Genomic DNA, 13,222 nt, shown 5'->3' on the forward strand with positions numbered 1-13,222 from the left:
AGAACTCCCTTTGCTTTCTACATTTTTCATTATTTTTATTTCACGGGTTTATAAAAGGAGAGCAGGCCTTTTCGGTGGAATTTTGAGATCAGTGAGGAGAAATGTGTTTTTGGACTGTGGCCCAGGAGTCCTAGAGAGACGGCTGCCACCATCGGGCACAGGGCCGTATGCCCAGAGTCCGCATCGACGGCGCCTCTCTCCTCTTCTGTGGGTCGGGGTTGCAGGGAGCCCGGCGGCTCTTCCTCCTCAGGGATGACTCCGGCCTGGAGTGACCTGGGCGGCCGACAGCCTGGACTCTTGGTCCAGGGGACAGAGGGAACATCCAAGTGGGCGGCCGAGAGACAGCGGTGCCCAGCCCCTCATCAGTGACAGAAGCCCTGAGAGGCAGCGCCAAGTTCTGGTGGCAGGCAGCGTGACGGGGCTGGGATCCACGGTCGCCGCACAGTCCCACACCATCCCTGTTTACCTGACAAGGAAGTGGAACCTTGTTGAGCCCATTTGGGTTTTGTGCTGAGGAAGCTCGTCCTAACAGAGAGGACTTAGTTTTGCTTTTGTCCTGCTGCTTGTGAGCTAAATCCAGCCTCTGTCCTTGCCGTGGGTCCGTTGTCCCCCCAAGAAGACACGTTGATGTTCTGGCCCCCAGAACCTGCAGCGAGGACCCCATTTGGGAAGGGGGCTCTGCAGATGTGATCGGCTGAGACAGGTGGGTGGACGCAGGGACAGCACTCGCGGCTCCCAGCCTCGAGCGTCGGGGGGCCACGGGTCCGGGCATGTCTGCCCCGAGGGTCCGTGAGGGTCCGTGACGGCCGGCCCACCACTGGCCGTGGCAGGAGGCGGTCGGAGGAGCGCAAGGAGTGTGGGTGACTCTGGAGAGAGAGCAGGACCCTCCTCCCTGGGCTGCAGGGTGCCCGCGTGAGCCCCCAGTGGGGAAGAGCTGGTGACACCTGGAGGCCCACAGGAGCCCAGTGCGCTGCCTGACGCCTTCCCAAGCCACTGTTCGGCGCGTGTCCCAGGCTGCGTCCTCCAGTGGACACAGGGGTCCACGCGTGCCGCCCACCGGACAACTTTCCTCCCTGTGGGCCGTGCGCCCAGGGAAGGGCGTCTTGCCTTCCTGGCATCGGCTGTCTGATCTAACATCCGGACCGTAGAGACCTCAGGGTGCTGTGGTTCCGTGATTATGTATGCGTTTGTTAAAAACCAGGGTTTCTCAGCATCCGACGGAAGCAGGGCAGCGTCCAACTTTCCTCTTCTTGGGCTTAAGTGGCCCAAGACCATCTCCCCATCCCAAAGGTGGACTACATCTCCCAGCATCCCTTGGGAAGACTACGCCTCCCAGCGTTCCTTGCAACAGGGGCTGCTGTGCCCTGGGTCTACCTGACGGGGATGGGAAGGAAATGCAGGTGCTCCCCAGAGCACTGAGATGATCGAGGTGAGTAGCCCCCAGGGGCACTCATGTTAATGCAATTCCCTTGGCAAGTATCAGGCAAAACAGACATTCGGAAAGGCCGTCTCCCCACCTGTGTTCTTCTGTCCCCGGCTGTCCCGGCCCCCACCTGTGCCTGTTCTGCCTTCAGTGCGCCCCACTTGCTGCCCCGACACCTGCCCTCTGCCCTCTGGCCTATCCCAGGCCAGTCTGGGTCACTGGGACTCCTAGCTGAGCGGCCCCAGCTGGGTTTTCTGGAAGAGCCTGAAGCCCCAGGGAGGCATCTGCGGCCAGGGGATGGGCCTCACGGCTGCTGCTTCAAGCGACACTGTTCATTCTGCTCATGACTGGCCTTCGAAGGAGGTGGGGACGGGGGGCAGCCCTGTGGGGAGAATTGGTCACTCCGGAAGACTCAAGAAGTATTCCTTGATCGCGGGGGGCAGGAGTTATAAAAACGTGCCATATAATCCGAAAACGAGGATCTCTACTTTCCTTGTTGCTGGAGTATTAGACACACATTCCAACAGAAATTTGTCTGATTTATATGAGAACGTGTTTGGTTTTGAATGACTTATTTTTCATTTTAAACACTGCTTTTTTAGGAAGACTCAGCCAATCCTTAAGATAAAATAAGACAGTTTCTATGTCCTTCACAGTGGCCCTGCTCAGACTGGAGCCCCCCACCTCCCTTACAGGGTAGAGTGTAGACCCCAGCCTTGAAGGAACAAAATAAACGAAACAGTTTCACAGCCTGTAGGAACGGGGGCACCACAGAGCTCGGTGGTTCCTACTGTCCTTGTGCCCGGCTGTCCCGTGGCCATGACCTCCCTGGGGAGGACACTGGGGACAGTCGCTCGGGGGCCCGGCAGCCCCAGACCCAGTGCTCCGGCTGCCTCTACTGCTTACGTCCTGGCACCGCCGGCCACGATCCCTGACCCCTAAGGAGCTGTCACCTTTTGGCAGAATGAGGAAGAGCAGGAAACTTAGGGATCAGTGGAGTCTTTCCTTCTGATTCGACACCTGCTGTTTTCACAGCACTGGGGGGCGCGGGAGGAGCCCCGTGTCTCAGTGCACCAATGGGGCCTTCCTGGGGGCCCCTCCTAACCGAGGCCTTAGGGTTTGGGAGGATGGCAGCCTGTCGTTCCACACAGCGGGGCCACAGCCTCCAAGGGACGGATCTCTGCACCCTTGGCCCGTTCTCGCTCGGACGACTGTTCCCACACCTCTGGGCAATCGTGGTTTGCCTGCCAACAGCGTACATGAAAACAATGGGGTGTGGTTCAGCCTTCTTAGGAGGGATGCTCTGATGCCTGCTGCCCATGGGGGACACCGTGCCCAGTGAGATGAGCCAGACGCAGAAGGACGAACCGTAGGATCTCATTCATCGGAGGTCCTGGAGGGGACGCCGAGGTGTGGGAGCAGAAAGCTGATGGGCACCAGGCGCTGGGGGAGGGCATGGGGAGCGAGGGTTTCCGGGGACAGAGCGTCAGTTTGGGGAGACGGTAAAGTCCTGGAGTTGCGTGGTGGGATGGCCGCACAACATCGTGAGTGACCTCCATGTCACTGAGCTGTGCGCCCCGAAGTCGCGAAGGGGGGCGGTGTGCTTGCACACAAGGGAAACAGAACGCTGTCCGCTCTGCTCTCAGTGCCGCTCGTCCCCTTCCCCACGTGCCCCTGGCCGGCCTGTTTCCTCCAGGCACAGTTACAGGCTGCACACACGGGCTCCACCCCAGCCGCTGGCGCTCAGAGCCCTGACCCTACGGGCACACCGAGGCAGCCCTTCCCTTAAGTACCAGCATCCCATCTGCGAAGCTCGACCGCCCACGGCAGGGCCCCGCCTCGGACGCACTCTGAATGCCCTGAGACGTCCCCCCGCCCAGGCCGCGTACAGGCAGGAGAGCCACAGCCAGAGCCCGGGCTCATCCACCGCAGCTGGCGATCCTCCCGCGGGGCGGGCGTCGTGGGTCACCTCCGGGGACCTCTGGGCTCCGGCCAGGGCCTGGGCCAAAGGGGGAGCCTTCCTGGCCCTGGGGGCCCGTGGCAAACCCCGGGGGTAGGGTCAGTGTCTGCACACCAGGACCTGGGCCAGTCCTAGCCGTGGGGTCTGCTGGAGCACAGACAGAAAGGGCGCTGAGTGTGCCCTGAGCGTGTGCACCTGTGCGGGGCTGCGTGGGCCTCTGTTCACGGCCGTGTCTCGCGGGAGACAGGAGGGCCGCAGGCTGAGGGACTAGGTCTGGGAAAGACGTTCTTGCTTCCTTTTGGGCTCACTGATCCCATCTGAGTTTTCTACCTGAGCCGGGATTCCTTTAACAATTAAAAACTGACCTTCCTTTCGAGGACCATTTCAAGGCTCGGGGCCGTACTCCCCAACTTCCCACGACTCCTGGTGTGTGAACTGACCTGTTGCCTCTGTGCTGGTTGTGGCTTGAACCGCGGGCCACCACGCCCTACGGATCCATGCGACTTGTCTACACCGCCATGCTAACCCTTCCACGGGGAGCCCTTTGAATCAACGGGGCTTCCGCTAAGACCATCGGACTCTATGGACTCCTTCTCAGAGTACAAATCAGTGGGACGACGATTCTTCTGGAAATTTCCCGATGCATTCTTGGCTCAGGTGTGCAGCGGGAGGCCTTGTGCCAAACGCCAGCCTCCTTCCCCGCGTGGGGCCTCCCGCCTCCTTCCGCCCGAAGGGTTAACCGGCACATACTTGCGTGCCTGCTTCTCTCTGTGGGTCCTGATCCCAGGCTTCCTAAAGCCTCTGTCCTGAGCCAGGGGTGGGAGTGGGATCCGCTTCCCAAACACCTCTGGGGTTTCCCCTTCTCACCGGGGCAGGCCATGCATTGGGGGCAGGATCCGAATTGGGGGTGTGGCGTTAGAGCGGACGGCCACCCGGCGGGGCTTCCCAGGGCCGGCGCCAGGACGGGGGCACTCACCTCCGGTGGGTGAGGAAGCTACCGCTGACGTGCCCTGACCCGTCACAGCCCGGCGTGGGGCACGACATGCCCTCCGTCTTGACCGACTTCCAGGAGAACTGCGAGCCATTGAGGTACCCGTCTTTCTGTCTCTTGGCTGCCAAGGGGCACCCCGACGCGCTGCGATGGGAGGCGTACTTCCCGGTTATGTGGCCCTGGCCGTCACACCCGGGAACGGGACACCTGCGGGCAGAAGAGACACACTCTGTGGTCTTGGCGCCGTCTGTACTGGTGGCCTCTCCAGCAAGGTCAGGATAACCAGGCTCGAAGGAAACCAGCGCTCCCTCCAGCGAAGGGAAGAAAGCGGACCCGCTGAGAGCACCACATAGCCGCAGGGTCAGGGGCCTCCCGCCCGCGGCCGGAGGGGGCTGCGCGGTCCGGCAGCAACTGGCGCGGGAGAAAGAAGCCGTTCCTGGAGCAAGTGCGGTGCAGGGGTCTGTTTAAAAGACACCACTTTTGGACAGAATCACGGCGTTCATGGTGGAAGGACGCAGAGTCAAGGAGGAATTGCAGGACGATTTTTTATGATTTTACAAACCCGTGGTTTTCCCAAGAGCTAGAAAACATTTGTTTGCCTGGCCGCGCTCTCCAGAGGCCCTCCAACAGCCTCCAGCCAGAGCCGTGGCGTGTAATAAGGTCTCGGGTAGTGCTGCTATAGGCCGTACACCATCAGCACGTTTGGTGGAAGAGAGGGGGGGATCTGGGCGGGAGCTGAAGGCCAGTGGTAGGCTGATCCCTGCTCCTGAAACCTCCCCTCCGCGGGCGACCGCCGAGGGCCAAGAGACCACAGCCCCGACGGTGCAGGTTGTCAAAGAAGGTGGGCAGGATCCAGGCTCCTCACAGGCCCCAGGCCGGTGGGTGATGCATTTTCCTTTTAATGGTGAGGTTTACATTCTACAAAATTTCTAGTACCCATTTACTTTGCTAAGGTTTATTTTAATACCTTTGAATTGATTTTTATTTTGTTTGAACCGAAAATTTTCTCCAAAGACACGGAGATTAACATTTCAGGAGGACAACTCCAGGCTTATCTGCGGGATTTGGGGGACCGGGGCTCTGGTCCAGCTTGGCGCACATGGCGGGGTGGGCGGCCTGGCTGAGAGGCCTGCCGTGTGCTGGAAGCCCCAGGCACCCTGCTCTCCGGCCTGCCCCAGAGCAAGGCAGACGGCAGCTACACGACTTCCCAAAGCCGGGATGTCGGCCGATGTTGGTTTCTGTCGTCGTACCGATACCGTCATAGACGTCTGTGAACCTGCCTCTCCGGGTCAGAGAACTGCTTCGCCACCTGGGGCTGGGCGGGGGGAGGGAGGGTCCGGGGTCCACCCGGGGCTACGGGAGAGTGTCCGGGGTCCCATTACTCAAAGCGTCAGACGGGTGGACAGTCCCTGGCCACGGCACCCACAGCTTAGGCGGTGTGCCCAGCCGCCAACAGGGAGCTCTGGGTGCAGCTCCAGATCTGGCCTCGGGTGACCGCCGTCCGCGCCTCCTGCTGCTCCCGCCAGCAGCCCACCCCTGCCCGCCTCGCGCGTACCTGATGGGCTCCTGGTCCTCTTTGTCTTCCTTGCTCTGTGCTATCCTGATGCCACTTTTCTTTGCTCTCGGGCAACCTGAAAGACTGAAGAAGGGACACGGCTTCAGCAAACGCCGGCTCTGCCGGCAATGGCCGGCTTCCGCCCCATAGCAGCCGCATGACCCCGCGTCCCCCAGCAGCCGGAGCTTCTCCCCATGAACACCAAGTCCGGGAGGAAGGTCCTTCCGGGGGCGGCCCCTCTGCGTGGGAAGAGGCCGGGCGGCGGGGCACAGAGAAGGGGCCACGTGGAGGAAGAAAACACGCGTTCCCTTGGTCTCTCTGGGTGAGCCACTGCCCTGAGTCCTGCCGTCTGGGGGGACAGGGCCGTCTGTTCGGATCCGTCTGAAGTACGACTCCAGCGTGTCTGCAGAGGGCGCAGAGGGGGTTGGAACAGAATTACTTCGCTTCATGGTCGAAAGCTTGGAAATAGAAGCTCCGGTTTATCTGCAGGAAAATTTCCGGCTGGGACAGAAACGCAGTCGCATCCATGTGGGCGCGCGCAGGCGGACAGCGGGCTTGTCCGCGCCTTTGCATGAGAACACAGAGAACAGCCGTGACTCCTCGCAAAGAACTGAAGACCAGGAAACTAGGCCTTTTCCCGAGACGCAGGCCACGCAGCCACGGACTCCAGCCAGAGCCGCTGCTGTGGCGCAGGTGGGGCGTCCTTCCCGGGTCCTCGCGGGCTCCCTTCCCGGCGCCTGGGTTCTCAGGAGAGGGGCGCCTCTGTCCGCAGGAGCCTGTTCCCCAGCCCCTCACTCTGTGTGCTCGTGTGTTTCCTTCTGTGAGACAGCCGGGCTCCTCTCCAGCGAGGACGGGCCCCGCAGGCAGAGGGCAGGGCCCTGGGCCCTGGGCTGGGGCTCTGGACCCCCACGCAGGACCCTACAGTCTCCAACGGCACATGTTCCGAGCCCCCGCACGCCCGTCTCCTCTCGCAGGGACATGGGAAAGAGGAGGCCCACCTGCATTCTCTCCCTGTATCCGCCCCCGCACTTGGAGGTAAAACCTAGGAGAGTGGCTGTCCCCTCCCCCACCTGACTGCCCAGCTGCTGGCCACACCGCGTCCGGCTCTTGAGATCTCTGCCGGGACACGTGCTCCTGCCCAGGTCTCTGGGACCTGAAGCCAGTGGGCGTTCCTGGCCCTGGGCAGGTGACCGCCTGGGGCCCCTGGGACGCTCCTCCCAGCCCCGTGCAGCCTTGGCGCCTGCGGGTCCGAGCCCTGCCTGCCCTCGCTCGCCCTGACCCAGGTCACGCTCCCTGTGCCTCTTCCTTTCCCGGCAGCAGCCACAGGCAGAGCGCATCCTCAGCCGTCCCTGGAATCGTCCACTTTCTCCCTCCTGGACATCGTGTTTCAGGCGCTCCGTTTCAGACCTTCCCGGGCTCAGCACCAAAGTCCCCCGTGTGTGCACGAGTCTCCTGGGGCCTGGCCTTGCCGCCAGCATCCGTCCCCACTGCCCTGACCGCACGTGCTGCCCCCCCCGTCTCCGCCCCACTGCCCCTGCGCCCCCACTCCGGCCGTCTGCAGGCACGTCGTTCAAGACGTCTTCCTGGGCACGGTGCCATTCCGATTGCCAGTGCTGGGGGCCCGGGGAGCCCTGTCCCTGGGCTGGGAGCTGTCCACTTACTTAGCACGTGCCACTACGGCTGTGGGTTCTGCGGGCGCCCGAGCCACGTGCTCCTTCCCCCCCATCCGGGCCGTTCGCCGTTGGTGCCGCAGCGACGCTGCGCTCGGCCTTGCTGCCTGCGGTGGGGAGCCCGCCGCCTGCCACCGCGCCCGTCACCGCCGCTTCCATTCCCGACTGTGATCTCCCGGATGAGCCCGTGTCCTCTGAGCGGCGCTTTTGGGTCCCTCACCCGGGCATCCTGGGCAACATTTGTGACTGCCCCACACGGTGACGCACCCCGGACAGATGTCCCACGGTTCGCCGTCACTGACGCAGGGGCTCGCGGTGAGTCTGAGTCTTGATTTGAGATCTCATGCACTTTGGGAACAGCAGCAACACCTTCAGGACCACTGCCCTGTGTGGCTGGAGGCAAGGCCGGGGCTGCGTGCCGGCAGTGTCCAGACGGGTCCAGGCGGGCTGGTCCGCAGGGCCGCGGGAGGGCTCGCTGTGCTGGACAGACAGACGCTGCGTCCCTGACCCTCTGGCTGCAGAGATGTGTGCCTGCGTGGGTACCCACGGCCGTGCTGAGGAGGCCTGAGGAGAGTCCTGGTTGTGCCCCAGACCCCCAGCCCCATGGGCGATCCCTGGTCCTCTCCTTTCGCTGCCTCCTCAGCCCCCGGCAACCTGTCTGCGTCAGACAGGCATGGCCTGGGGCGCCCGGCACACGGACGTGCCCCCGGGAGTCCGGCCCCACAGGTGGTGACGTGGCTGCTGTGGGGCTCCCTCCAGGAGATTGGGGCGAAGAGAGGACTCCCACAGGACAGCGAGCCTACACAGGCAGTGTTCAGCGACACTCCCGGCATGCAGCAGGTGCTCAGCACATGGTTCTTTGTCATGAGGTGACATCCTGGAACCCCCCCGAGCGCGGCTGCTCTCTGAGCCTGGGAGGCGGTCCCGGGGCGTCCACGGCACCTGGGGGGCTCCTGAAAAGCACAGACGCGACTTCACGCTGGGGACAGCTCCTGGCCTTGGGGTCTCTCGGACGTGTGTGTGGTGACGCACCGGAGGGGCAAGGGGCTCCTCGGAAGCCCGGGTGGCGGGACCACGCTGGGCTGCTGGAAGCCTGAGGGGGAAGGGCCGCCCGGGGAAGGGTCCGCGCTGTCGCTGGTTTTGACCGAATCGAATGGAACGGCGTCTACCGCAGCCACGTTGCTCTGCCAGACTGCGCAGGAGCAACACGCAGCGACACCCAGAGACTCTCGGGTTGTCGCCAACGGCGGAGCCCGTGCTGCCGCGTCCCGCGGGTAGAGCCTGGAGGCTGCCGGCCGCCCCGAGTGTCGGCAGCACCATGGGGACGGCCCCAGCGGGGAGGATGAGCACGGACAGTCCTCCATAACCCCATGATCCAGTCCTCCTCGGGGCCATCCGAGTCTGCGTGCCCCAGCTTGGACCTGCTTGGACGGCGAGCGCAGAAGCGCGGCCCGCAGGGGATCTGTGTGAGGGAGGCGCCTGCCGCGGGGCTGTCCGTGTCCCTCGTCCAGACCGCAGGAGCAGCCAGGGAGCGACCCTGCTCTGACTACGGACACGGGGACACACGCTCTGCAACCATCCCTGGATCCACTCGGTGCGGTCGGTGGGCAAACGCCATCTCTCTGGGGGGCGGCCTGTGGCTAACACTGTCTGAGCTGCCTCCCTCTCCCCGCCTCCCTCTGTCTCCCCCTCCTCTTCCTTTCTCTTCTTGGGGGGAAGCATCTGAAGCCCCGGGGCTCCTGGACGGTAGGGCAGCTCACTCCATGACCTCCAGTCTGCTGACAAGGAAGCGGCATCGTGGGCTTCGGCGCCGTATCTGCTGGCGCGGCGCTTTCCGCCGTCGGACGGGTCCTCCTTCGCCAGCGTCCTTGTCCCTGCCCCGGCCCTGGCTCGTGTCGCTAATGGAACAGGACGAGAAGCTGGGGCACCGGCCACAGGTCCTGACCCCCTTTTGTGAAGACCTCGTGTCCGAGGCTTCTTCAGTTCACTTCTGACGCACGGCCTGGCGTGTCTGACGGGATCGTCAGGCTGCGTCTTGGACACCCCTTCTCCTCTGGAGCCCCGGGGCCTGCGAGGAGACCCATCAAGCGCATCTCCGTGTCTTCAGCTCTGCTCCTGGCTTAGAACGGCTGGACAGCCCCAAGGCTCAAACTTCCTATTTGAGAGGCCAACCCCCACCGGTGCCGGACCGCCTGCCTGCCCGTGGCTGTCCCAGGGACCTTGTAACACGCCTGTGCTGGGTCTGTTCCCCGAGCTCTTCTGATCTGGAGAGGCCGTTGCTGGACGACCCGAGCAACGTTCTCATAGGCGGACCCCGGGCCCGTCAGGAGAGCGCGCCTGCTGTCCCAGAAGGGACCCCGGGGCACGGCGCTGCTCTGCCGACCGAGCCCCCAGACCGTATGCAGCCGGGGCCGAACCAAGCGAGCGCAGGAGCAGGGGCGGGAGGGAACGGACGCTCCGCTTACCTCCGGTGGGAGGCGTAGTTCCCGGTGATGTGCCCGGAGCCGTCACAGCCAGGGGTGGGGCACCTGCAGTTAAGAACACAGGACGGGCAGAATTTACCGGAAAGAAAGGAAGTGCCCTGAACAATTAAGTCCCTTCTTTACCCAGAAAAGCAAACTCCTGACGGCTTCACCTCCCCACTCAGGAGACAAACAGAGCCGGAAGCTCCCCGGCTGGGAGCAGGGACCTGGGCCCACTGACCGCGCCACCCGACGCCAACCTTGGCTACCTTCTTCCTTGCAAGCCCAATGGCACTTTCCAGAAGAATCATGGATTTCAGTACCTGCCGTGGCTGTGACCCACCCCCCAGAAATCGGGAGACGGACCCTCGGCCAGCCGGGCTAACGGGTGCCCCGAGCCCCATGAGGGCAGCCGCTGGGAGCTGAGCACTAGAAACTCAAAGTCTTTCCAGCTGGCGTGGTGGAGCCGGGGCTGCTGGCCGGCTGGGGGCGGCACCTGTACACACCCGCTGCAGCCCGGCAAGGCCGCATCCCCCGGTTCTCGACGACCTCGCTGCGGTCATCGCCGCCCTTCGTACCGTCCCCGAGGGCAGCCGCCTCAGGAGCCGTCAGGAGCTGCCGCAGAGACCTTTCCCTTCACGCCGGTTTGGTTTTCTCCCACCAGGAATGTACGAATTAAGGGCAAAAATTAAGAAAAACTTGTTTTTTCCATCAAGTTTGCATATTTAACAAAACAGAACCAAACACACACCCTGCCAGGGAGGAGGGAGCAGCCTTGCACCTGGCAGTGGCAGCTGGGCCGTGCCCCGTGCCCGCACCCCTACTCGGAGCACCAGAGCTGCGGCAAGGACAAAAATCGCGCATTTCCAACAGTTCCTAAGCACCTACTGCTCACGACGGACCTCAGCTTGCTTTCTGCTCGGAGAGTCACGGCGGCAGCGGGACGCCGAGCCGGGCGCGGGAGCACGGGGTCCCCTGTGCCCTGCATGTCCCCTGGCACCGCACGGAGGGGGGCTGGGGGTCCCGTGCCGACACCCACGCGTGTCAGTTTTGGGTATTTGGGCGCTGCCTACGTCCTTTTCGGTCCCAAGGGAGCGAGCACTAGTTCTCAGGGTGCCGACCTCATGCTGGCTGTACCTTGCTACAGGTCAGCGACGGCTTTAGGGCCGAAAGCAGCAGCCTGGGCCACAGGCACCTGTGTGCGTGCTTGGAGCGAGGGTTTCTAAAACAGGCATTCGAGGCAGAACAACTGGGCTTTTAAAGTAGAATCTGTACCAAGAACAGAATCTGTACCAACAACCCAGAATCGGATTTCTGACCTGATGTTTGTTAAAGTAACAGCTGGTTACGAACAATCCAAGCACCGCCGACCGCTAAGTAATTACTTTCTAAATACTAAGTGCAGTGACCCGCCTCACTGGGTGATTTCCTGCCAGCCCCTCGCGCGGAGGGGGCGGTCCGAGAGCAACCACAATCATTCGGCTGCACAGAAGCGCATCTCGTGCGAGCCTCTGTTGGGAAAACTATCAGGAAACAGAAAACTTGGCCTCGCCTTTTGCTTTAAAAAAATCCTCAAACTCTTCCTATTTTAAGCACTCGGTGCAAATTTATTTAAAATTTATTCATTTTAACATGAGTAGAAATTTTTCAAAATGCCTTTTTTGGTGAGGGCTGTAGGAGGTTGACATATTCTGTTCAGATTTAAAGTGAGGCGTTATAACCAGACTAATGCAAATGAAAATCAGATTTGACTGATTATAAAAAAAGAGAGAGAGAAAGATTTTCAGAGTAGGTTTTGTGTGTGTAAGACATTTACAAAGGCATCATCTGGTTAAAAAAAAAAAAAAAAGAGGTGTTCAAAATGTCCTCTATCACCGTGAAAACAACAAACAAGATATCGATTTGGCCCGTTTCAGAGCTTCCACTGTGTTGGGAAAGAAAAACCCTTTCCAGAAAGCGTTCTCGCTTTCTTAAAAGGTTTGCTCTTCTTGTTAAGGGCTCCAGTCACACAGATGGGGTGTGGCCCCAGGCTGGGGGACCCATGTCTGCTCCTCGCCGGCCACACCCCTACACAGCTCACCGGGCCCTGCCCTAAGCTCCTTCCGGGGGAGGCTCCCCAGCCTTCACCCCCTTCGCCTGCTCACGCCCCGCACCCCTGCAGCCCAGGACCTGGGCTTGTCACGGGGGCTCGGGAGGCCTGCTTGGAGGGTCCCACTGCCCTTTGCTGCTGCCTTCCCCTGACACGGCGGCTCCCGGTTTGGTCAGGGCCGGCAATGCAGCTCATTCGTCCGTAGGTGGTGCTTCTGGACCACACAAGGCAGCCCAGAACGGTTCCTTCTCTCAGCTCTACGTAGTCATTTTTCTGTTGCTGTTCAAGACTTTGAAGCTTTTTTAAAATCTTAGATTTACATACAGATTTCCTAGGCTTAAGAAATCTCAACCCTCAAAAATACGATTTTCTGAAATTGGTGAATGAAGGAGTGATCATTCACCCAACAAAAGGGGTCTTTGCCTCTCAGACAGAGCCATCCCCAGGACCTTGACAATGGGGCGGGGTAGAGTCGATTGACTAGAGTCCGAGCCGCACACACCCAGCTAAGAGCACATCTTTCCGTGAAGGGAGGCCATGCGGGCGATCAAAGTCCCCCGTGAGTAAAATCAGGCAGTACCATGTGCCACACAGCTTGGGCAGAGGAGATTGACTGGGTTTCCATGGAAACTCCCCGTGAGGCAGGTGCAGGTTCTCTGCACTGAAGTCCTCGGCAGCCGCAGGGAAGCACACCAGACCCTCACCACCCTCCGCGCTTCCTGCCGGTTACCAGGGACAATAGCACCGAGTCTATTTTAAGTTCCCATGGTTAGAGATGCAAAGTTCTGCACATGAAGCATTTGCCTCAAATATTACTTCTCTTCCCCTCCAAAGGTGCTTTTTTGGTGGAAATGCTCTGAGAACACACATAATGAACAAATAACCTTAGAGCTAGACTTGTAGCCTCACGGGTGGATTTAAGGTTAAAAACATTTGTGCCTTGTCCATGATCTTGCATTTGCCTTGGGGTTTAAGTAACATCAAGAGAAAAGAATTTGGGGGAGTGCATGGTATCACCTGACTGGAAAAATCTGTCTTAAAAAGACATTTAAGAATGGCGCTGGGAGAATCG

The 13,222-nt window shown here is 61.0% G+C and overlaps 1 protein-coding gene across 12 annotated transcripts in view; it reads right to left on the bottom strand.

Annotated features, from left to right (window-relative positions):
- MYT1L (myelin transcription factor 1 like) overlaps positions 1-13,222 on the bottom strand; it is a 394,040-nt gene that overhangs the window by 17,742 nt on the left and 363,076 nt on the right. For all 12 annotated transcript variants that reach the window (XM_045979466.1, XM_045979474.1, XM_045979472.1 and 9 more), the window contains 3 exons: positions 10,065-10,127; positions 5,930-6,013; positions 4,360-4,581 (listed from right to left, as the gene is read on the bottom strand). In XM_045979466.1, the coding sequence (XP_045835422.1) occupies positions 4,360-4,581; positions 5,930-6,013; positions 10,065-10,127 (369 nt within the window). The remainder of the gene's footprint in view (positions 1-4,359; positions 4,582-5,929; positions 6,014-10,064; positions 10,128-13,222) is intronic.

This window comes from Meles meles, chromosome 15 (assembly GCF_922984935.1).
Source record: "Meles meles chromosome 15, mMelMel3.1 paternal haplotype, whole genome shotgun sequence".
Lineage (NCBI taxonomy): Eukaryota > Metazoa > Chordata > Mammalia > Carnivora > Mustelidae > Meles > Meles meles.